The sequence below is a fragment of the Notolepis coatsorum genome (assembly GCF_963971535.1).
Source record: "Notolepis coatsorum genome assembly, chromosome: 4".
Lineage (NCBI taxonomy): Eukaryota > Metazoa > Chordata > Actinopteri > Aulopiformes > Paralepididae > Notolepis > Notolepis coatsorum.
In genome coordinates this window covers 81,538,611-81,565,409 of record NC_140168.1, presented here as the reverse complement: position 1 = coordinate 81,565,409, position 26,799 = coordinate 81,538,611, and the positions used below count along the sequence as shown (strand labels likewise).

At 42.9% G+C, this 26,799-nt stretch overlaps 1 protein-coding gene across 1 annotated transcript in view; it reads right to left on the bottom strand.

Moving 5' to 3' along the window:
• The window catches only part of LOC311226580 (semaphorin-6D-like), a 350,344-nt gene that overhangs the window by 64,321 nt on the left and 259,224 nt on the right, over positions 1-26,799 (bottom strand). Inside the window, exons 8-15 of the mRNA XM_084312000.1 lie at positions 25,398-25,488; positions 24,905-25,027; positions 22,269-22,357; positions 21,883-21,972; positions 20,966-21,093; positions 14,255-14,386; positions 10,135-10,290; positions 550-723 (exon numbers count right to left, since the gene is read on the bottom strand). Of these exons, the coding sequence (XP_084168126.1) occupies positions 550-723; positions 10,135-10,290; positions 14,255-14,386; positions 20,966-21,093; positions 21,883-21,972; positions 22,269-22,357; positions 24,905-25,027; positions 25,398-25,488 (983 nt within the window). The remainder of the gene's footprint in view (positions 1-549; positions 724-10,134; positions 10,291-14,254; positions 14,387-20,965; positions 21,094-21,882; positions 21,973-22,268; positions 22,358-24,904; positions 25,028-25,397; positions 25,489-26,799) is intronic.

The following is a 26,799-nucleotide window of genomic DNA, read 5'->3' as shown; positions in this document are numbered from 1 at the left end:
TAACCCTTACATTAACTCAGTGGAAACCTTACAGTATATACCTAAATAGAGATTATGTTGTGATCATCAAGTTTCTAAATGATAACGCCTCCTCACTCTGCAGCTTGGCCCCAGTGACAGCATCATGTGACCTCCTTGTGTGTTGCGCTCGTCTCACTACCATCTTAAGAGTCAACTTTGAGTTCTAGAAAAGTTACATTTATTATTATTATCATTATTACATCATATTGATAGTAGTCAGTTTTGAAAAAACTGGTTTGTAGTGTTAGCATAATAGAATAACAAGAATGTTTGTTATTCTTTTTTTAATTAAATTTAAACTTACTTGGAGTACTTGGTTGTATCTTACCTAACCCTGACCTTAACCCTAACATAATCTTACATTAACCCTAACCTAACCCTTACCCTAACCTAGTCAGTTTAAAAAATATATTTTTGTAGTTAGCCCAATAGAATCAATATTAATTACACTATGATATATTAACTTTAAAATCCTATAAATAGTGTATGTTTGTTATTCTTTTTAATTAAATGTCATTGTATTGTTACTTGGAGGGGTTGTAGACGGTGATGTCCTCCAGCAGCTGTGATCCGAAGCTGTCGTTGGGGTGAGTGCTGGCCAGGACCTTCAGAACCCGTCCGTCTTCAGAACCCAGAAACACCACCGTGCGCTCCTTATAGGGACCCGCCGACACGTCCACCACGATCTGGGTCAGCTTGGACCTGGAGGACGGGCAGGTGGGGAGATTTGAGGAAGTGGGTTAAGTCACAAACTAAGGACCATATCGTCGGCGTAGACGTGAGATAGACGGAGTGCTAGTTGGTTAAAATCCTACGGCCGACAAAGGAAATGGGTGAATACTCTTGAGCAAGGCACTGAACTGCCGCCTGCCGCACTGGAGCAGCACAACGGTGTCAGACTGTGTTTGAATGTGAGGCAGAGAGTTCCTGAACAAGTGTGGAGCCGCAACAGCTGTGGCCATGTACGAGCATGCATCCCCACACGCACACACACGCACACACGCACGCGCACACACTCACACACTCTCACTCACACACACTCTCACACACACACACACGCACCAAATGTCAAATTTACCTGCATATAATCATTTATATATACCTAATTATTTATACACCTGCATATATACCCATATACTGTAACTCTGTTTGATAGCATGTACAATAATGCTGTATATACTGTATACATATATTTACCGTATATATATATATATATATATATATATATATATATATATATATATATATATATATATATATATATATTAGGGATGCTCGATATTGGCTTTTTTACCGATACCGATATTCCGATATTGTCCAACTCTTAATTTCCGATACCGATATCAACCGATATCAACCGATATCAACCGATACCGATATATGCAGGGTTTCCCCCCCCAAAAAACAGAATAATTTCAGGTAACTAATAATTTCACTGGATATATATATATAACAAATATTGTTATTGTTTTTTTTCTTTTTTAAACCGATACCGATATTTTCCGATATCACATTTTACTGCCGATATCGGCCGATAATATCGGTCGCCCGATAATATCGGACATCTAATATATATATATATATATATATTTACTCACATCTGTCTGTACATACCTGCAAATAATCCTTTTTACATATCTGTAGATACTATATCTATACATATCGATTACCTACTCTTACTAGTTATACCACTGGCTAGTGTCACTTACTACCATATAGTCTCTTTATACCTGTATCACTGTACATAATAATACTATAACACCTGTATCACTTGTACATTGTATATTGCTATTGCACTTTACTGTTTCATTTTCACTCTGGTTGGATGCCAAACCTCTTTTCGTTGTACTGTACTTCACTAAAATGTATAATGACAATACATTTTAATCGAATCGAATCTAATCAAATCTAGATTTTGGACCAACCAGCCAACAGAGTGAGCGAGCTATAGACTAAAAACACTCAGTCAGATGTGCTTCAATAAGAGAGAACTTCTTATCCTCAAAGAATGGTGCAGACAGGGGCGGCTAGGTGGTGCAGTGGGCAAGGCACTCACCACCAATGCTGGAGACGCTGGGTTCGAGCCCAGCTCTCCACATTGTTTTCAGTTTGGCTGGTCGTCCGTACTAATACAATTGGCAGTATTAGGGGGTGGGAAGCTGATGGGTGGGGATCGGGCGTTGTGGACAGCGACTCCTACAGGTCGGTTGGTGCGCCTGCGCAGTAGAATCAGGAAGCGATGGGGGCGGCGCCCCTCCAAAGCCCAGACCCCTGACGCTGAAAGATCGCGCCGTGCAGGTGGAAAGATGCGACTGCTGTTACCTCGAGTATTGGAGGGGACTCGTGCTATGTATGGCTTAGTCCACATTGCAGCCGGCTTGTGGGAGGCAAGAAACAGCGTTCGAGACAGGGGAGGGTTGAATTGGACGATACGAAATTGGGATGGGAGAAAAATAGAAAATGGGAGAAACAGTGGATAAAAAAAAAATAATGGTGCAGACGGGTTCTGAATCTTATCTGGATCAACTCGGGCGTTTGAGAGACAGGGGCATTGGATTACAATCTTCCTCTCTGTCTAGAAGGGTAATTAGAAGCCTATTAGGACCTCATTCTAAATCCACGAATGCGGGTATGAAGGTTAGAGATTTCACTTACAGAGATCCTTCAAACAGAGTCCAGTTATTAAACATGCTATAGATACATGTAATCTTCTTCCCTACTTCCCATTTCCACCACATGTAACGCATCTGATCGGATAAATTACATGCTGGTGCTCTAGTGCGACATCTAGTGGCTGAATGTTATCTATAGAACCGGAACACGCCAACATTTTGGGAAATTAGCTTATCGTCTTCTCCAGAGAGAGAGATACCAGTTTCCTCTCTGTGCGTTCAGTAGAAAGCTATCTGGCTGCATGTTAGCCTAGCTTAGCACAATGAATGGAAGCGGACATGACCGGTTAGCCTTTGGGAGAGGTGTTAGTTGGAAAATGCCTAGGCTAACCGGTCATGTCCACTTCTACACTTTTTTTTTTTATAAATTTGCCAGATTTAACGTGACTTCCTTTAATCTAATGGTAATTTGTTAATTTGATTACATCTGTTCCCATCTTGTATTGTACAAAAAAGATTCTAAAAGACAAACAAACCACACCCACATCCAGTCTTCTATCCAAATACAGATAGATACAGATAATTTTGTTGGTTGAACAGATACAGATACAGATAATGACGTCTCTGCACAGTACAACCCTAATGACTTGAGACTTGCATGTTTACAAAATATGACTTGTCTTGAGACATGCATGTTTACAAAATATGACTTGTCTTGAGACTTGCATGTTTACAAAATATGACTCGTCTTGAGACTTCAATATATGAGTTGACTTGAGACTTGCATGTTTACAAAATATGAGTTGACTTGAGACTTGGCTGCTCAGACGTATACTTGAATAATATACAACTATAAATCAACTAAACCAGTGGTTCTCAACCCTAACTGATATCCCCCCACCTGCACACATTTCATCAGTAGCCTGCACATCTACATTGGTGTGTGTGTGTGTGTGTGTGTGTGAGAAAGAAAGCGTCTCAGAATATCTTGCCATCTCCTTTGCTCTCCCTCTCTGCAACCCTTTATCCTTTTCTTCCCCCCTCCCTCCCTCCTCCTCTCCCTCTGCATCCATCTATCCATCACCCCCCCTTCTTCCTCCCTCCCTTTCTCACTCCCCCCCTTCCATCCATCCATCCCACCTCCTCCCTTTACAACCCCTCCTCCCGCCACCTTAGTCTGTCCATCACTTCTCTCATCTCTCATCTCTCTCTCAGCTCCCTCCCTCCCTCCATCTGCCTCATCCCCTCTACAGACAGCTCCCAAGGGTGAAGCCTGCAAGGGAATGGTGTGTGTGTGTGTGTCTGTGTATATGCGTGTGTGTGTGTGTGTGTGTGTGTGTGTGTGTGTGTGTGTGTGTGTGTGTGTGTGTGTGTGTATGTATGTATGTGTATATGTGTGTGTGTGTGTGTGTTTGTGTATTTTTGTGTGTGTGTCTGTGTATATTTGTGTGTGTGTGTGTGTGTGTGTGTGTGTGTGTGTGTGTGTGTGTGTGTGTGTGTGTGTGTGTGTGTCTGTGTATATTTGTGTGTGTGTGTGTGTGTGTGTGTGTGTGTGCTTGCAGTGTGTACAGACCAGCCCAGCAGACAGCAGCTTCTCAGACAGCAGTAGAAATATCAGCCAGTGTCTGAATCTGATCACAACTAAACTACACTGTCTGTCAGTCTGATATAACTCACCAGGAAGTGAGACCCACAGGAACTACCACTATGTAGTATTATTACTCTAACATAACTACCACTATGTAGTATTATTACTCTAACATAACTGCCACTATAGTATTATTACTCCAACATAACTGCCACTATGTAGTATTATTACTCTAACATAACTACCACTATAGTATGTAGTAGTATTATTACTCTAACATAACTACCACTATGTAGTATTATTACTCTAACATAACTACCACTATGTAGTATTATTACTCTAACATAACTACCACTATGTAGTATTATTACTCTAACATAACTCCCACTATGTAGTAGTATTACTCTAACATAACTACCACTATGTAGTATTATTACTCTAACATAACTACCACTATAGTATGTAGTATTATTACTCTAACATAACTCCCACTATGTAGTATTATTACTCTAACATAACTACCACTATGTAGTATTATTACTCTAACATAACTACCACTATGTAGTATTATTACTCTAACATAACTCCCACTATGTAGTATTATTACTCTAACATAACTGCCACTATGTAGTATTATTACTCTAACATAACTACCACTATGTAGTATTATTACTCTAACATAACTACCACTATGTAGTATTATTACTCTAACATAACTACCACTATGTAGTATTATTACTCTAACATAACTACCACTATGTAGTATTATTACTCTAACATAACTACCACTATGTAGTATTATTACTCTAACATAACTACCACTATAGTATTATTACTCTAACATAACTGCCACTATGTAGTATTATTACTCTAACATAACTACCACTATGTAGTATTAGTATTAGTAGACACATGTGTGTTTCCACCTATGTCTGTTTCTGTGTGTGCGTGTTAGGGCTGCACGATTAATCGATTTTAAATCGAAATCGCGATTTGGAATGATGCGATTATCAAATCAAAAAAAAAAAAAAACGCAAATCTTTATTTTTTTTTAAACCAGGAAGTCCCATTGAGATACAAGATCGGTTTGGGAGAGGGAGGTAAGGGGTTTTAGATTGTGTTGTTGTGAAGTTTAGACTTCAGAGAGGGAGAGTAAAGTACAGAAAAATAGGTACCGTTCGGTACCGGTATCGATTCCCAGGTAAAAAGACAAATGTTCAGGCTCGGTGTCCTGAAAAGACCCACCACGTAGGCCAGATGCAAGCCGCATTTTACAATAAACCTCTGTGGGGCTGCTTAAAAAAAAAATATTATAATCACAAATGTAATCGCAATCGCAATATCTGTGAGAAAAATCGCAATTCAATTATTTCCCAAAATCGTGTGCATGCCTGTGTGTGCGTGTGTGTGTGTCTGTTTCTGTGTGTGCGTGTGCATGCGTGTGTGTGTGTCTGTTTCTGCGTGTGTGTGAGCATGCGTGTGTGTGTGTGTGTCTGTTTCTGTGTGTGTGCGTGTGCATGTGTAACGGGGAAGCCCGTGGGTATGTCCACAGTCACGGAAACAGGTGTGTTGACGAGTGACTGTGGCAGTGCGGGCTGGTAAATTAAACTCACTTCCCCATAACAGGGTTAACAACGGTAGTTAAAAGTGAATTCACTTCTTAGTGCAGCGGCCTGTGTCGTCGCCCGCGGACGCGGGAGCCCCCTGTTCGACTCCCCCTCGGGACATTCTTATTTAACATCAAACACAACGCAGACCCAGTATGATCCGTCACAGTGGTGCCCAGTGACCCGGATGTCCTGAGGGGCGTGAGTTTAGGGAGGTGAGTGTAACGGGGAAGCCCGTGGGTATGTCCACAGTCACGGAAACAGGTGTGTTGACGAGTGACTGTGGCAGTGCGGGCTGGTAAATTAAACTCACTTCCCCATAACAGGGTTAACAGACACATAGGTACGGTAGTTAGGAGTGAATTCACTTCTTAGTGCAGCGGCCTGTGTCGTCGCCCGCGGACGCGGGAGCCCCCTGTTCGACTCCCCCTCGGGACATTCTCATTTAACATCAAACACAACGCAGACCCAGTATGATCCGTCACACATGCATGTGTGCATGTGTGTGTGTGTGTGTGTGTGTGTGTGAGTGTGTGTGAGAGTGTGTGTGTGTGTGTGTGTGACACTGGTGGCAGCAGGTCGCAGCTGAATGCTGGAGCGCACCATTCTTAACACCTGAGCAAACACCCGTCGTAACTGCCGCCGTTAACGTAGTAATGTGCAACATGTACTTGTGGAGATTGTTCTGGACTATGTGTCTGGTCTCGGCGATCAAAGTTGCCTACAAGCGAGCGCTCCAAAGTGGGAGAATCTATCAACAACAATGGATTCCCCATGACCCGACGCCAATCCACCTGTCGGGCCTGGAGCTGCCGCCCCACACGGACTTCTCTGACGCGGCCCAGCCCTTGGATGAGCAGCGGTGGTCTGAATTTCAAGCTCGCGAGAGAGCCTTCAGGAAAAGCCTAGATTCGGAACACCGTGACGAGAAACACCACTACGTTTCATCGGGAGACCCTGGAGTTTGGATCCGACTATTTACCCTCCTGAACGGAGTATTCTTCAGGAATGGAGCTTTTACAGCGGTAAATCACTGGGGACGCCCACTCGGATACCCTCTTCTGAAATACGTCGCTCGGGTTCTGAAAAAGTTCCCGGTGAAAGAATCACTTCCAGACGCACTAACACCGCACTAGTCACCACTTGGATTGAATCACAATTGCGATTTATCCGAGAGACAGTGCAGCCGTCATTAACATCAGCGGGAGGCGACCAACGGAGGAGGAAGGTGAGCCGAAACAAGCTGTCCTACCTCTGGCAACACAAACGGTCTAAAGCCATTCAGATTGTGTTAAACAACAGTGAATATCCCAGCCCCCCTCCGTGCCCCAGTAACTGCGAGCAAGTGCAGTCTTATTATCAGCAGAAATGTCAGGGAGAAATGCGCATTGGCGACCCTCTCCCGTTACCACCATGGCATCACACACTACCCCCCCATGGAGCCAGTCTGTTCCCCGAACACCGCGCATTTTACGCAGGAGGAGGTGGAGACAGTGCTGCGCGCTCTCCCTAACAATAAATCGAGTGGCATGGACGGTGTCACTTATGAGTCACTCAAAGCCACGCAGCCAGGTATCCTAACATCAATCTTTAATGCCTGCCTGGAGAACAAAAGAGTGCCTGAGTCATGGAAGGGTGCTCTCGTCCACAGAATTCCCAAAAAGGACAATATCCCGGACAACCCATCAACCTGGAGAGACATTTCACTTCTTCCTACCATCTACAAGGTATTTATGAAATGTATCCTTGACCGTGTCTTGCCCTGGCTCGTGGATGAAAACATACTGTCTCCCAAACAAAAGGCCTATATCAACAGGCAGGGCATGAATGAGCATGTGTTCTGTCTCAAAACAGGCATTGATGATTTCAAACACGAGTCCAGTAAATTTTATTCAGTGTTTCTGGATTTCCGTGATGCTTTTGGAACCCTAGCACACAATGTCATGCTGACCCTTGAGGAAATACATCTACCCCAGGTTTTCATTGACATTGTTAGGGATGTTTACTCTGGTTCATACATACAGGTGATTTGTGGCAAACAGCTCACAGATCCAATCCCACTCCAAGTAGGTATAAAGACAGGCTGTCCATGGAGTGCAGTCAACTTTGTACTCGCTATCAACTCATGGTTAAAATGGCTTTGTAGTTGCGCTCCCCCTAATGTAATTTCCCCTAACCCCGTCCAGGGGTATGCAGATGATGTAATAATAGCCTCCAGACAGGAGGATGTCATAAACACCATGCTCTCCAGAACCGACTCCTTCCTAGAGTGGTCTGGATTAGAGGTCAAATATGCAAAATGTGCTGTATTCTATGAGAGGCGGAGCGGGGGAAACCGCTGGTACCGAGCAAAATCAGATATAATTCCCACATTTACAGTTGATAACAAGCCACTGAGAGTCTATGCACGTCATGAAACATATACCTATCTGGGTCATAAATTTAATGTGGCAGGTGAATGGGAACAACAAGTGAGTGAAATTATCTCTGATTACACAACCAGATTAGATTTAATTGATTCATCGCCCCTGCCACTCATCATGAAGCTTGAAGCAGTCAGACAAATAGCCCTGGTCAAAGTTCAGCACCTATTCTCAAATGTACATATTCCTCGCAAATTTCTCTGTGAGATGAACAATAAAACCGTACAGATGGTGAGACAATGGACTGGACTGAACACTCACTCAACACGGGACATCATATTCCATACCATGCGGAGGGGCGGCCTGGGTGTTCCCAACTTTGAATGGACGTACATTGCCACGAGACTCAGTCATCTTCTCAACATGCTGAACAGTGACGACCAGCACGTCAGAGAGCAGACCAGAGCCTCTCTGTTCCTAGACCTGCAGAGACGCAAGGTCCCCCTGGCGTGTGGGTCTGATCCAAACTTCCTGGGTTACAAGAAGAAAGCTAGTGGAAAGCTGGACAGCCGCGCCCCCGGATTCGGGGTGTGGTCTGACTGGCCAGACCTGAATGACCTATGCGGCTGGTCCAACGTGGCCCTGGAGTGGGTGGGGCCGGACTCAGACGCTGTTAACGTTTCTGAGGAGATCATCTCTGACCCTACCGTCTCTGTGAAGGCCACCATTGACATCTGTGGAACGTGGCATGAACTGCCACTTACCAATGCCCGTGGCCATCTCATGTCGGCACAACAACAACGCCAACGTCAACACTGGACTGAGCTTAAACTGCAAGGGAAGCTTGCTTGTCTCCCTGCCGCTGACCACTCTGTCTCGCACGCAGTTTTTAAAAATGTAGCTATTGATGAGAGCATCATAATTTTTACTTTAAAAGCTAGGCTACAGGTTTTACCATCAATGCTCAACCTTTCCATCTGGTTCCCTGGCAGTCATAGCCCACACTGCATACACCACGGTCACGAACAGACAACAGAAACCATGTCTCACATACTCAATGGCTGTCATGCATACAAAGGGCTCTACATTTGTAGGCATGATAGGATCGTGAACCTGATTGCAGACAGTGTCAGTTCCACACTCGGGTCACCTGCAACATATAAGCTGTATAAACACACCAGTGTGAAGCCATATATGCTCAATCTGTGTAGGGACAATTCACTGTTCTCTGACATTTCAGCAAACACCCCCGATGTTGTTATTGTTAATGAGAATAACAGAGAGGTTCTCATCCTGGAAGTTGGTTGCACGTTTGACTACAGTCTAGAGGAAGCATTTACAACCAAAATGTTAAAATATCAACTGTTAGACCATACCATTTCACAACTCGGCTACAACTGTAAACTTTTAGTCTTCATATTTGGAAGCCTGGGTCATGTCCATAAGTTGGGTGTTAGAGGCCTTCAGTTGGCCGGTCTTCCGAAGAGAAGAGCCAAACAATTAGCTAAATATTGCTCAGTGTCAGCAATTATTGGCAGCCGGGCAATTTGGAGAAGACGCTGCTATCTGTACCCATGAGCTGTGTGTTGATTGTCAGGTTCATCATCCGTGTGAGTCTGTAACTTTGATTGCCACTGTGGCACGATTGTATCCGAATAATCCCACAATGTACAAGCGCACTGTTAATATTTGTGTCCTTTAAACCTTGTTTTTATGTGGACATAAATAAAATATTCTAAATGTGAGAGTGTGTGTGAGAGTGTGTGTGTGTGTGTGTGTGTGTGAGAGTGTGTGTGAGAGTGTGTGTGCGTGTGCATGCATGTGTGTGTGTGTGTGAGAGTGTGTGTGTGTGCGTGTGCATGCATGTGTGCGTGTGTGAGTGTGAGTGTGAGTGTGAGTGTGTGTGTGTGTGTGTGTGTGTGTGTGTGTGTGTGAGTGTGTACCTGCTGGAGGTCCTGGTGAAGCAGGGCTTGTCATTGACGGAGGGGACAGCCTCGTCCATCAGGGGATACGACTTGATGAAGGTCAGCGTGTCGTCCGGGAATTGAACCGACGACTTGTAGTCTGCTGCGGGGCCGTCGCCTGCACATGACCCAGGCCTGTGAACACAATACGATAAGATAAGATATTCCTTTATTGATCCCCTTGGGGAAATTCAGGCATCCTAGCAGCATGGGGGAGGGGGAGGGGAGGTACAGGTAGTGAAAACAAGCAGTGTAAACAATATAACAAGTCAATATAATTAACTAACTATAACTCACTGAAATATACAGTATTCCCATACGGTGCAGTATGAATAAGGTAGTGTTATTGTCCTTTTTAGGTTCCTAGTAGTTGTAGTTGGATGTCTGGCAGCAGTCCCTGCCCACTGTTGTGGAGCCTGATGGCCGCTGGTATGAAGGACTGGCCGAGGCGGTTAGTTGAGTGTCGGGGGGGTATGAGTCTGTGGCTGAACGTGCTTCTCATCTTGACTAGCTCGTCGGAGAGGGGGGGGGGGGGTGATTCTCCAGGATAGCAGCCAGCTTCCTTCTCATCCCCGTCTCTGCCACCACCTCTAGTCTGACCAGCTCGACTGCCACCACGGAGCTAGCCTTCCTCACCAGCTTGTTCAGTTTGTTGGTGTCCCTCGAGTTGATGTAGCCCCCCAGCATAGAAGAGGACGCTGGCCACTACAGACTGGTAGAATGACTGCAGCAGTCTATTGCAAACATTGATAAATAAAACCATATCTTAGGAAAACACATCGTAAAAGCAAGATCTTAGAGAAAAAGTCAAATATTTTAATGTCGTCAGGTGAATGAGACCTCAATCTCAATGGGAATACATCCCACCAATGAAATGCCCTTGAGCAAGGCACTTTAACCAACTGTTCTGGTGGAGCTTCTCAGTAGCAAACAGTGTCAGACTGTGGTTGTACTGGGCAGCTCCTAGTGGTCAACAGTGTCAGACTGTGGTTGTACTGGGCAGCTCCTAGTGGTCAACAGTGTCAGACTGTGGTTGTACTAAGCAGCTCCTAGTGGTCAACAGTGTCAGACTGTGGTTGTACTGGGCAGCTCCTAGTGGTCAACAGTGTCAGACTGGTTGTACTGGGCAGCTCCTAGTGGTCAACAGTGTCAGACTGGTTGTACTGGGCAGCTCCTAGTGGTCAACAGTGTCAGACTGTGGTTGTACTGGGCAGCTCCTAGTGGTCAACAGTGTCAGACTGTGGTTGTACTGGGCAGCTCCTAGTGGTCAACAATGTCAGACTGTGGTTGTACTGGGCAGCTCCTAGTGGTCAACAGTGTCAGACTGTGGTTGTACTGGGCAGCTCCTAGTGGTCAACAGTGTCAGACTGTGGTTGTACTGGGCAGCTCCTAGTGGTCAACAGTGTCAGACTGGTTGTACTTGGCAGCTCCTAGTGGTCAACAGTGTCAGACTGGTTGTACTGGGCAGCTCCTAGTGGTCAACAGTGTCAGACTGGTTGTACTGGGCAGCTCCTAGTGGTCAACAGTCACAGACTGTGGTTGTACTGGGCAGCTCCTAGTGGTCAACAGTGTCAGACTGGTTGTACTGGGCAGCTCCTAGTGGTCAACAGTCACAGACTGTGGTTGTACTGGGCAGCTCCTAGTAGTCAACAGTGTCAGACTGTGGTTGTACTGGGCAGCTCCTAGTGGTCAACAGTGTCAGACTGTGGTTGTACTGGGCAGCTCCTAGTGGTCAACAGTGTCAGACTGTGGTTGTACTGGGCAGCTCCTAGTGGTCAACAGTGTCAGACTGTGGTTGTACTGGGCAGCTCCTAGTGGTCAACAGTGTCAGACTGTGGTTGTACTGGGCAGCTCCTAGTGGTCAACAGTGTCAGACTGTGGTTGTACTGGGCAGCTCCCAGTGGTCAACAGTGTCGTGTCAGACTGGTTATACTGGGCAGCTCCTAGTGGTCACCAGTGTCAGACTGTGGTTGTACTGGGCAGCTCCTAGTGGTCAACAGTGTCAGACTGTGGTTGTACTGGGCAGCTCCTAGTGGTCAACAGTGTCAGACTGTGGTTGTACTGGGCAGCTCCCAGTGGTCAACAGTGTCGTGTCAGACTGGTTATACTGGGCAGCTCCTAGTGGTCAACAGTGTGTGTAAGAGGGAAGCAGGGTGTTGGTTAATACAAACACGTGTGTTCAGCAAATCTACCCTGGGTATATACTGTATATATATGGAAATGAGAGGAAACACTTCAATTCCCGTTCTAATTAGTGTTGTTTCAGGGTACTTACTTTGATATAAACACTGAACTCTTATAGATTAGATGCTCTCTTCATTTGCATTTAAAACACTCTTTAGAACGCTCTCTTCCGATGCACCAGATATATTCACACGAGGCGACACTGTAGTATTTGATCTTTGAAGATCGGTCTCTTTCTCTCTACCGGTCACCAAGAATATTCAGCTTAAAGCTCAAATATTTATATGAAATATATAAACAACAAAGAGATGAGACAGCTTGACATTTGAGGGGTGGGAGGGGGCACAGTTCCCATTACATATTGAAAGATATCGCTGGTGCCTATTTACCCTAAAAATACATTTTATTATAAATGAATGCAAAGAGCTAAAGCAAAATTACTTCCAGACTGTGTGCAAAGGTTCTTTTTCAATACAGGAGAGCAAATGTGATTTGAGAGACATTTTGTAAGTTTACTGTTCAAAAAGCTAAGAAAGGGATTAAAAGGAGATGTATTTCTATTGTTGGGATTAATTTGTGGAACAATGCTTATATACATTTAAGAATGAGAAATTAGCTTTTGTTTTAAAAATGGTTTGTGTAGCTAAAAATGTGAATAATCAGTATTTTGTTATTTTTTTGTATTTGTTTTCAAGGCCTAAATTGCTTTATAGGGCAGGCATATATAAGCATTATGCTTCAGCCTGTACCTTTTCAGTCACTGCCAGAATCAAAGACCGTTTACAGTCTGAAATGATTGTGCATAATATTATTGTATCGTGTGTGGTGACTGAATAAAAGGACTACTACCACTACTACTATATTTTCAATATGTTACTTATTTAACAGAAAGGTCATGGTAGATGGGACACTTGCGTGAAATCTCTTGAATTATAAAACATATCTGACATTACTGGAGGTTATTTAACGAAGCAGTTACAGAGAATCCCCTGAAACATAACGGACACCGGACGGCATCCCCTTTACACACTGGACGGCATCCCCTTTACACACCGGACGTGGGGCCGACCGCCGTGCTTCACACATCAAGCGTGACCGTCCAGGCACGATTCCCACATTGAGCGCGACCGACCGGCACGCTTCACACATTGAGCGCGACCGACTGGCACGCTTCACACATTGAGCGTGACCGACTGGCTTCCCAGAGGGGTAGGAATGAAATCCCTGTCGAGGCCATTTTCTTGGTGCACCAAACGTGGAGTCCATAGATATACACTGGGATTCATCCGTGCTTGGTGTTTGCACTAGGTGCCAACATATGCCTCTCCCTTCTGCTTGGGAAGTTAAACTTGACTGTATCTTACCGAGGTTTGGGAAGTTAATCATGAATATATCTTACCATGGTTTGGGAAGTTAAACATGACTATATCTTACCGTGGTTTGGGAAGTTAAACTTGACTGTATCTTACCGTGGTTTGGGAAGTTAAACATGACTATATCTTACCATGGTTTGGGAAGTTAAACATGACTGTATCTTACCGTGGTTTGGGAAGTTAAACTTGACTGTATCTTACCGTGGTTTGGGAAGTTAAACATGACTATATCTTACCGTGGTTTGGGAAGTTAAACATGACTATATCTTACCGTGGTTTGGGAAGTTAAACATGATCATCTTACTGTGGTTTGGGAAGTTAAACATGAATATCTTACCGTGGTTTGGGAAGTTAAACTTGACTATATCTTACCATGGTTTGGGAAGTTAATCATGAATATATCTTACCATGGTTTGGGAAGTTAAACATGAATATCTTACCGTGGTTTGGGAAGTTAAACATGACTATATCTTACCATGGTTTGGGAAGTTAAACATGACTATATCTTACCGTGGTTTGGGAAGTAAACATGACCATCTTACCGTGGTTTGGGAACCTGGTCATCGGGTACTGGTGTCCAGGAGGTGTCGCTGGTCCTCTGCTCTTTGAACTTCCCATTGAAGGCCTTCTCTATGTCATCCATGTAGAAGGCACACACCGCAGAGCCCGGGATACTGGAGAGAGAGAAAGAAAGACAGAGATAGATATGAAATTAGATAAAAACAGACTTTCAAGACTAATAGTTAGTCTTCATTTGAACATGTTTGGGGTGCCAGAGGGACAGGGTTCGACACATAATGGTAAAACAATGGGTCTCATTCCCGAACGGATTTACGACAAGAAATTGGCTCTCAGGCAAATTTCTGCCGATTTAAGACATATTAGGGCTGGTAGGGAGATTTCCCTGAGATTGGATTCGGCCATGGCTGAGAGCAGAATTTAAGAGGACTGATTGAAAATGTTATTAACTTGACAGACTGTGTTCTCCATGTTCTTAATGGCTTTATTTGGGAGGAATCATAGTGATTCCTTCATGTCAACGCTACGGGCCTCCTTGGAATTAATTACTTAATCATAATTAAAATAAATATGACAATATTTGTACGATAAGAAATTACGCATTTGATGTCGGAAAGATAAATAATATGGATTAATCTGATCACAGGGCAGCTGGATTAACCATATCTGAACCAGCTATTTTGGACAAATGCATAATTACTTTAATTACTCAGATATTCAAACACAATTATGCAATTATTGTGAAATGATTGAAATTAATAATAATGTAATGCCTTCTGTGGAATTTGTATTTCTTATTTGTTACATATCTGTTTCATTGATTAATTATACATTTGAAAGAATGCAGGTTAGAGCCAACATGCAATATATCCCATGATTAATGGGACAGACATTTCTTTGATATAGCTATAACTTGCATTCCTTCAAATATATCATTAATCAATAAAACAGATATTGAAATACACTATGTAGCCTACTACACCAACACTGCAAATTACAGTGGATAAATAAATAAATAAGAACTAAAGCTAATCACATGGAAATAGACTGCATTAATATTCCATAAGTCTTGTGTGCGCCAGTATAGCCCAACGGTACCTTTTTTCGGTACTTTAATCTCTAAAAATGTAATCTACCTACCTCAGTTGTAAAAAAAGAAAATCCAAACTTCAAATAACCACACTTTCGACCGTTTTCGGCTTGCCATTGCCCTGACTGCTTTGTTGTTGAATCAAGTCAAATCCTAGGTAAGCGTATATTGTGCGTGTGAACGTTGATGTGGGGGAAAAAAAGTTTAAAAAAATATATTTATTTGTAAAAATAATAATAATAATTTCTTTTTTTTTACAGTACCGAAATGTGGCACAGACGGATCTCACGTGAATCGGTACTCGGTAGTACCGACGTGATTCGGTAGGTACCTTTAAAAGTACCTAATTGGGTACCCATCCCTAGTGTCTAATGAATGACAGTAGGCTTATATTATTCTAATTACTTGTTTCATTAGGATTTAGTAGATAATATGCTCTGCCCTATACAGTAAGTACAGTACACATATTAAGGCCGCCAGAGTCGGGCAGCGGACTGGTGGACTGTATCTGCGATCTCCTAATAAAACAAGTCATTCGAATAATATAAGCCTACTGCGTTCATTCATTACGCACATAGACTATACAGTACTGCGAGCGTGTGTGTGTGTGGGGGGGGTGTGTGCACGCTGCGGCAGGTGGTCACGAGTAGTAGCCTGTATTCTGTATAATGATGACAATACATTAATCTAATCTCATTTTGATCGCTCGCAAAGCGCTTCCGCCACCATTTTCACACGGCTGCATCATTAGTTGCATTTAATGAGCTGGACAGGTGTGTCTAAACCCTCGACTTTTCTCGATTTCATTTGCACACGGCACAGAGCCTGCCTTATAAGGAGCTCTGGAGGCGCAGGTCATAGTCTGACTTGGGAGGTTGAACGAGTACATAGTTACATACACAATCATATCTGTATACTATATCTATATCTGTACATATCCCTTACCTATTCTTACTAGTTACGCTGCTGGCCAATATGACTTACTACAATAGACCACTGCACTTCCGCATAACATTGAGCTCATGGGAGAGAGAGTGGGAGGAGAAAATGAATGAATGTGGATGAGAGCCTTGACATTAAGTGGTTGTAGCTACGGCTGTGGGGGTGCTGGAGACGTGATCCAATATACTTTTATACAGTACATCAAGTCTCCTGAACACGGAGTAAATCTGCACTTTCTCGGCCGAGCTGCTATAGTCCCTTTTTCGCACCTACTCCCCAACTCCCCATGCGCATAAACCTAGATCTCTGGACAATCCAGAGAGACTCTGCATGCAGGGTTGGGGAGGTACTGTAGGTGACTATAGCCCGGCCGAGAAAGTGCCGATTGACTTGGGATTGGTCTTATATTATATGCAGGTATGTACAAATGTGTATATATATATATATATCTTCAACTTCAACTTCAAATTACTTTATTTTCCTTTCGGAACTTCATTTGTGCAGTGGTTGAAAGACAAACATACAGTCACAATACATAGACACTCACCACTATATATAAAAAGAAAATGTTAAAACTACAATAAAAAGACCACTATATAAAAAAACACCAACTACATTAAAACTACAGTACTTAAAGCATGATATATTAAAAACCATGTGGAGCAGTTCTGTATGTATATAAATAAAAAATAATAGTAGTACAGGTACATAATATGTCCATCAGGTGGAAGGGGGAGTCTATTTTAAGTAGTCCAATATAAATATATAAATATGGTATATACAGCATTATTATGTTATATATACAGTATGCAGGTGTATAAGTAGGTATATAGAAGGTTTGTATGCAGGTATATTCAGACAGATATATATATATATATGCGGTAAAAATAAATATAAGAATGTATATAGTTATATACAGTATATACAGCACTATTGTACATGCTATCATACAGAGTTACATGCATATATGGGTAGACTATAATATGAGGTAAATTAGTAATAAGTGTTGAGTGTTGCAGTTTGTGTTGGAATGATCACTATAAGCTTGAATGCTCTTGGCAGGAAAGACTGGGCGATGTGTTTCTGTGTGACGGCCGTCGGCTGTGTGTGGTGTCTCACTAATTCTCAGTAGCCGCAGTATATTTGGCTTTGTGGTGTTTTCAAAGCCTCAAGCAGGGGGTCAGACCCCTTCCATCAACCAGCCGCTTGGACTCCCGCTCTGGAATCAAACGCCCCGTGTGAAATCAATGAAGGAGGCGTGAACGTCTAGTTTGGCCCGAGCATCAACAGAACAGTGCCAAACAAGGCTGGACACGGTAAATGTATTTTTCATGAAACCATGAAGCCGTAACTGGGCTTTTTGAACAGCAGCGCTTCATAAAGAATACATAATGCACGTACGCAGCATCTACATATTAAATAGCTATAAACATGACATAATCACATGCATAATTGAATAAAAGCACACCAGGGGGGTGGGGGGTACACAGGGGGACGTTATTGTCAGCGCTACTGCTACATACGGCGATGGCTCGCAATATTTTTTAAATACCAAATATTTTGCAGCATTTCTGTGTGATTAAACTTGTGCGTGAAGTGGGAATTGAAAGTGAAATGTGTGTGTGTGTGTGTGTGTGTATGTGTGTATGCATGTGTGTGTTTATGCGTGTGTGTATGTGAATGTGTGTGTGTGTGTTCTAATCCAATCTGGATCAAGCTTGGCAGGTAAGGTGACAGTCAGCCAAAAATCTGCACTATTGATCCTTCCCCCCTCCCTCCTCCTAAATCAGCCAGCTGCAAGCTGAGGTCTACCTCACATTCTACCTCAGTCTACCTCACATTCTACCTCAGTCTACCTCACAGTCTACCTCACATTCTACCTCACAGTCTACCTCACAGTCTACCTCACATTCTACCTCAGTCTACCTCACAGTCTACCTCACATTCTACCTCAGTCTACCTCACAGTCTACCTCACATTCTACCTCAGTCTACCTCACAGTCTACCTCACAGTCTACCTCACATTCTACCTCACAGTCTACCTCACAGTCTACCTCACATTCTACCTCAGTCTACCTCACAGTCTACCTCACAGTCTACCTCACATTCTACCTCAGTCTACCTCACAGTCTACCTCACATTCTACCTCAGTCTACCTCACAGTCTACCTCAGTCTACCTCACAGTCTACCTCACATTCTACCTCAGTCTACCTCACAGTCTACCTCACATTCTACCTCACAGTCTACCTCACAGTCTACCTCACATTCTACCTCAGTCTACCTCACAGTCTACCTCACATTCTACCTCAGTCTACCTCACAGTCTACCTCACATTCTACCTCAGTCTACCTCACAGTCTACCTCACAGTCTACCTCACATTCTACCTCACAGTCTACCTCACAGTCTACCTCACATTCTACCTCAGTCTACCTCACAGTCTACCTCACAGTCTACCTCACATTCTACCTCAGTCTACCTCACAGTCTACCTCACATTCTACCTCAGTCTACCTCACAGTCTACCTCAGTCTACCTCACAGTCTACCTCACATTCTACCTCAGTCTACCTCACAGTCTACTATAGATGCATGATGGGAGGCCCAGTTTACAGGTTGACATGTGACAAATCAAGTCAGATTTATTTGTATAGACCAGGGGTCAGAAACCTTTTTGACATGGAGTGCCTGTTTGAAATATAGTTGTAACTAGTGTGCCTCAACAATATTCCATGCATCGGATTTTTTTTCTTCTCATAATCAGGTCTTTTTAACACTTTGATCGCCATGGGTTAAATTCATAATTTACCATCCCTCGCCATCTCTATTTGTCTATGGAGAAGTTCCCCTTCTTTGCAGGGCTATAACTTTTTAAATTCTATTGCTAAATTGCCATTATTATGGCCCATTCAATGTCCTATATGTATTGTTCAGGGTGTAGCAACGTTAAACTTTTTCATTCACATATTCATACTAAAATATGGTCTAAAGTATAAGTATGTTTTTATCGTTTTCTGCAGCTTTCTTCAGAACGTGATTTATAGCCCTAAATGCATTATATTGATGATCAAATACAGTTTGGTAGGAATCTGTGCGAGATAAAAAAATGTCAGCTGGATGTGCTTCTAGGAGTTACTACATATCATCTGATGATGACCGGATGGGCGGGGGATCGTTTATAATTCCGTGGGCAGCGTTAGATGATTCATCCAGAGTGGGTCATATGTTCATCATAGCAGTTTATATGGAACACGTTAGAATATAACGCTGAATCTTACCGTGGCTTCCTCGCGCCGCTGGCAGATGAGCGTGGAACAGAATTTTTTCTATTATGGGATGGAGAAATGCCCGATCCATTTCCAGGTTGTATAATAGTATATACGTCCAAATCATGTTGTTTTTTCGAGTTATCTGCACCGATCGATGTTCACTGTGTCAAGACGGAGTCTATCTAACGATAGCGAGTGCCCGGACCACATATGGATGAGCACTACCGGTTCAAAGGGTAATTTCCGGTTGGCGATCTGCCGATCGGCCACCAGATGGCGCTCTTGAACCGCTAGAGAGTTGAGTGGAGCTTTGCAGTGTGTCTCAGGGCTCCGTCGGGGAAATATGATTTCGGTCACAGATTTTTGAAATATTGACATCAAAGACGAGTTACGGCGTCTTCGGCAGAATGAGCATGGCTAGGAATGACGTCTTAACTCGTCCACGGCGATCATAGTGTTAATGATAATTTTTACATTATTACATCATTATTGTTATTGTTATTATTAACAATATTATTATGATGGTTGTATCAACCCTAAATCTGAGTTGGGGGGGGGGTGCTGTCATAGCTCCACCTACAGGCCTAATGGAGAACACCAGGAGAACACCAGGATGTGAATGGAGGGTGAATGTGAGGTATATCGTGTAAATAAGTTTTGATTGATCGCAAGACTACACTGTAAAGAAAATTATAATAATAAGTTACCAGAACTTTAAAATATTGAGTTCAGTTACTGTGCATTAAGGTTTTCAGTTTTCAGAAAAATAAGTACACAACCACATTATTTCAACCTAATAAAACTATGTTTATTGTCATTATTTTAAGAACACAAGTTGACTTGGTAATACTCACATTTTGAGTAAAAAAAAATGGCTTTTAACATGTGCAATGTTCAATGAAATAGAAAAATAAATAATACAATTTGTTGATTAATCCCACTGGTCACAATGGTGACCGTAATAATGTTTTTGTTATAAGGCTCTGCAAATGTTACTCAATTATTTCAAAGCAAAAAAAAAAAAAAAAAAATTTTATTTTAAATGTTTTATGCTGCCCGCTGTGCCTATGAAAATGCCCCTGCGTGCCTATGCAGGCACGCGTGCCTAGGGTTGCCTACCCCTGGTATAGACCAACATCACATTGCATGTCTCAATGCTTCACATAAAGAAAGAAAGGAAGGAAAGATACAGAAAGAAAGAGGGAGAGATGTGGGAGAGAGAGGGAGAGAAAAAGAGATGATGGAGAGAGAGAGAGAGAGAGAGCGAGAGAGAGTAAGAGAGAGAGAGAATATCTTGTTCCAGATCTCCTCATCATCCACACCTTGACTGGTGTCAGTCCCATGAGTCCCACAGGAAGAATAGTGTTCCTTTATTGATCCCCTTGGGGAAATTCAGGAATGATGACCTGAATAAACAAATAAACACACACACACACCTGTTGGACTGTGTAGTGAAGACTCCGACCACTGCGGGGCGCTGGTTGATCTGCAGGACATTGGTTAGCGACTGGAGCACGTCGAAGTAGAAGAAACTGTCACCAGGAACTGAACAGTTCAACCGCGCCTACAGGAAATAGATACATTGTCAAGACTTGCTGTGTGTGCGCGTGTGTCTTTGTGTGTGTGTGTGTGTGTGTGTGTCTGTGTATATGCACGTGTGTGTATATGTGTGTGTGTGTGTGTGTTTGTGTATATTTGTGTGTGTGTGTGTGTCTGTGTATATTTGTGTGTGTGTGTGTGTGCTTGCAGTGTGTACAGACCAGCCCAGCAGACAGCAGCGTCTCAGACAGCAGTAGAAATGTCAGCCAGTGTCTGAATCTGATCACAACTAAACTACACTGTCCGTCTGTCTGACTGATATAACTCACCAGGAAGTGAGACCCACAGGAACTACCACTATGTAGTATTATTACTCTAACATAACTACCACTAGGAGAACTACCACCATGTAGTATTATTACTCTAACATAACTACCACTATGTAGTATTATTATTATTACTCTAACAGAACTACCACCATGTAGCATTATTACTCTAACATAACTACCACTATGTAGTATTAGTATTATTACTCTAACATAACTACCACTGTGTATAATTAGTATTACTACTCTAACAGAACTACCACTATGCAGTATTCGTATTATTACTCTAATGATACTGATATGACCATGTGTTTAGTTACTCTAGTTTTTAACAATGACAAGCATCCTTGAACCGGTCTTAGTCAAAGTGCCATGCCTGTGAGTCACCACTAGGGGCAGAGTGGCTAACCACGAGTGAATGAATGTGACTGAGTGAATTAGTGACACTGCCAGTGTATGAGGTGTTTTGCATCTAAAAAGCCTCAGACCTTGAGAAATGAGGTCCAGTATCGCTCCAGAACGCGAGGAGAACCACCGTTATCATTCTTACACACCCTGGACACACGAGAAAACACCACCTAGAGAGAAAGAGGAGGGAGGAAGAGAGAGACACAGAAATATAGAGATGGTCAGTCAAGAGAGACACGATCGATCGATAGATATTGCACCCTGCCAAAAAAAAAAAAAAAAAAAAAAAAAACCACACACACACACACACACACACACACACACACACACACACACACACACACACACACACACACACACACACACACACACACACACACACACACACACACACACACACACACACACACACACACACACACACACACACACACACACACACACACACACACACACACGAACATACCTTGCCTAGAGCAGTGTATTCCACTGCTATCTCACTCAGGAAGAAGTACACATAGTTGCCATAGTCTATGGCATGGAGGAAGTGGGGTTCTGTGGAGATAACACCAGAGAAACATGACATGTTATTATAACATGTTATTAGACATTACTATATATTTAGGGATGTCCCGATCCGATCACCTGATTTTCCGAAGATCGGGAGCGGCAAAAAAAAAATTTATTGTGTTTTTTTTTTTATTATTCAACAAACATGACCATGTTCACGTCTTAAACTCATACTGAGGCCTTAGTTTTGGTTTTAAATTGCATATCATCATTCATTTATTTATTGTCACACAGAGCATAAGAATTTTGCCAAAACAAACCAATAGTATCCAGCTGCAGAACGGCAGACCAGCCACACTCTCAGACCCAAACACATTTCCTTTGATTTAATTATACATCAAATGATTTATGTCAAGGATTGCAATGCCTCGCTTGAATGAAGTTAACTTTTCACCTGGATAACATCAACATTCAGGGTGAATGTAATGTGAGAAATTGGAAACAAAAAAGAAAAAACGGATCGGGAAAGATCGGTATCGGTAGATACTCAAAATCACATGATCAGGAGTGGATTGGGAGCAAAAAAACGTGATCGGGACATCCCTAATTATAACATGTTATTAGACATTACTATATATTGGTTTGATAACATCAGAGAGACATGACATGTTATTATATTGTGGTTTAATAACACCAATGAGAGAGACATGACATGTTTACTGTTAGTAGTTGAGTAAGCTACTTCAAACGCATCAAATCCTTCACTATGATTGTCGTCATCACTGTCCCAGCTATCTGGCTCAGAGTCCTTTTCATTTATATTATCTGGATATCCTCAACAAGTTCCAATTGATTGATTGATTGATTGATTGAAATTTGTATTAACAGATTGCAGAATGGGTACAGTACAGTACAGCTCAATACATACAATTGTTAAGGGGATGCAGACCAGAGAAAGACTTTCGTCTTGTTTACATCAGTGTCCCCCATTTTCAATTCATCATAACATATATGACATACATGACATACAGATAGACAGTACTGCTACATCTATACATTTATGACATACCAGATTTGCAAATACAGTACTGTTTGTGATACGAAAAAAGTCCAGAAAAGAGAGTATATACATTTGACATAGAAACTGTACATTGGAGGAGGTTGGGGGGGGGGGGGGGGGGGGGTTGGGTAGGATGAGTGGGTGGGGGACACTGTACAACTGAACAAGCAAAACTGTACATTTGAATATTGACAAGACCATACTTGGTCATTTACTGTACATTGGGGGAGGTTGTGTTAGGACATTTACAGGGGCCAGTTTAGAATTGCAGTCTCCCATAGGTGTTTTTTGAGAGTGTTTTTGAAAGTGGGTAGTGATTCACATTCCTTTACAGCTTTGGGTAGGGCGTTCCACATTGATGTGGCATAATTGCGAAACGTGTTTAGTCCCTTGTTTGAGCCGAATCTGGGTTTAACATGATTTGTGGAGCTCCCTCTGGTGTTGTGATCGTGGTATTCACTGACCTTTGGGAAGTATTTTGACATGTACATGGGTACCTTGGTCGTGTAGTGTATCTTGTAGACCAGGCCCATTGCAAGTTGCTGTACTCTGTCGTCTACTCTAAGCCATCCTAGGTTGTCAAAGTGGGCAGGGGTGAGGTGGGTTCTAGGAGTAAGGTCAAGCAGTAGTCTGACCAGTTTGTTTTGAGATGTTTGTAATTTTGTTTTTAGGTGCTTTGGTACCATGAGGTGCATGCATAGTCGTAGTACCCTTGAATGAGTGCTCCTGCCAGAGTCTTCAGGGTATTCTTGTTTACCAGTGAGGAGATCCGGTACAAGAATCAAGTTCGTTGGTTGACTTTTTTTATTACATTGGATGCCATTTTGTCACAGGAGAGATTAGCCTCTAGGATGGAACCCAGGTAGGTAATATCTTCTTTCCTTGTGACCATATTGTCACCCACTGTAACTGAGAAGCCGTCGGTCTTGCTGAGTTTGTTATTTGAGCCGAAGAGAATGGACTCTGTTTTGCCCATGTGTAATGATAGTTTGTTATCAGCGAGCCAATGCTTGTTGAACATTATACCATAATGTATTTCTTCTTTAATTTGATTATAAAACGTCTGTCCTGATCTGCGGAGTGCAGTGCACAGTTTTTCATTGGTTCTCTCAGCCCACGTGACCATGTCTAGCATTTCCAATGGCTAAAAGTTCAGTGACAGATAGATATATACAGTGGATTGACTAGTCTTCATTCGGTAAAGAGAAAAAATGCGATCTACCGTAGATATTTCAAGATTCTAGGCCTACTATCAGCCTATCAGATATTTTACGTTTTGCAAAACATGTCTAGTGTCGCACTCAGCTATAGAGGGTTAATAAAACCACACAGAGAGAGAGAGACATGACATGTTACTATAACATGTTATTAGATTACATTATAGTGATTGTATAACACCACCAAACAGAGACTTGAAGATGTTATTATACAACATTGAGTCGATGCCATGGAGGAGACCAGGCTTTGCAGAGAGAGAGACCGAACATGTCTCCCAGTCAGTAATATAAATGTATTAATATCCTGTGACCTACCTCGTAGCCACTTGGAATCATATTTGACGGTCCTCAGCACGGGCCGCCCGTCTCCTAGGCTACGGTAGATGACGGCGTCGCTAGCCAGGAAGTCTGTCATGGTGGCTGAATAGAAATCTCCACCTGGGAAACAGTTCAGTAGTTCTCATTCAGATGTCATTATCACAGTAGTATGGCTTGTATACCAAGGCAAGTATGCTATATTTCTTCTGCTGATTTTAGTTTTAACACTACTATACACTGACTAAAGTTAACACTACTGTACATTGACTAAAGTTAACACTACTGTACATTGACTAAAGTTAACACTACTGTACACTGACTTAATTGAACACTACTGTACATTGACTAAAGTTAACACTACTGTATATATTGACTAAAGTTAACACTACTGTATATTGACTAAAGTTAACACTACTGTACACTGACTTAAGTTAACACTACTGTACACTAACTTAAGTTAACACTAATGTACACCGACATAGTGACTTACCAGCAAATAGTCCCACGTTGGACTGTCCTGACTCAAAGGGACAGCGAGCCTGACCCACTACCTCCTCTCCCACCTGCTCCAAGCTGGTCATCTGAGAGGAGGAGAGGAGAGAGGGAGAGGAGAGGAGAGGAGAGGAGAGGAGAGGAGAGGAGAGGAGAGGAGAGGAGAGGAAATTAGATGCTATGTAATGGTGTAATAATATGACTTCAGAAGGAGCACAACTTACAAATAAAGGCCCACCTCGGCTAAAGCTAACTAAATGTCACTCTTAAATGTGTGTACACAGCTTTTTTATTGAAGCGGAGCAGTTTGTTATCTCTACCAGGCAGAAGACTGTAAGATCATGTACTCGGTTGCATCTGTGTGTCTGTGCTTGTCTCTGTCCACAGTTAATCTCGCAAGCTACAGTATTTTATTTGAATTAATTGTCATCATTGTCCATAGAATTACATATCAGTATGAAGTTACACCTTTTGAATGAAAGAGGGCGATATTACACAGGTTCGCTGGTAATCAGCTCTCTAGGTTGTACTGGGCAGTTCCTAGTGGTCAACAGTGTCAGAGTGTGGCTGTACTGGGCAGCTCCTAGTGGTCAACAGTGTCAGACTGTGGTTGTACTGGGCAGCTCCTAGTGGTCAACAGTGTCAGACTGTGGCTGTACTGGGCAGCTCCTAGTGGTCAACAGTGTCAGACTGTGGTTGTACTGGGCAGCTCCTAGTGGTCAACAGTGTCAGACTGTGGTTGTACTGGGCAGCTCCTAGTGGTCAACAGTGTCAGACTGTGGTTGTACTGGGCAGCTCCTAGTGGTCAACAGTGTCAGACTGTGGTTGTACTGGGCAGCTCCTAGTGGTCAACAGTGTCAGACTGTGGTTGTACTGGGCAGCTCCTAGTGGTCAACAGTGTCAGACTGGTTGTTCTGGGCAGCTCCTAGTGGTCAACAGTGTCAGACTGGTTGTACTGGGCAGCTCCTAGTGGTCAACAGTGTCAGACTGTGATTGTACTGGGCAGTTCCTAGTGGTCAACAGTGTCAGACTGTGGTTGTACCGAGCAGCTCCTAGTGGTCAACAGTGTCAGACTGTTGGGACAGTGGGATCTCCTCTGCTCTCAAAATAGTCTGGGAAAAGGACCTAGAGGTCACATTTGAGGAAGAGGACTGGGATATAATCTCGGGATCCCCAAACAGGTGTCCAGGGATATTAGAACAAGGCTAATACAATTCAAGATCTTCCACCGCATTTATTGGACCCCCTCTAGAATGTATAGACTGGGCCTGAAAGAGAACCCAGATTGCTCGAAATGTCAGAAAGGGGAGGGGGACCTAGTCCATGCACTTTGGTCATGTCCGAAAATTGTAGATTTCTGGAGTAACATCCATGACTACATCACAGAGGTCACAGGGAAG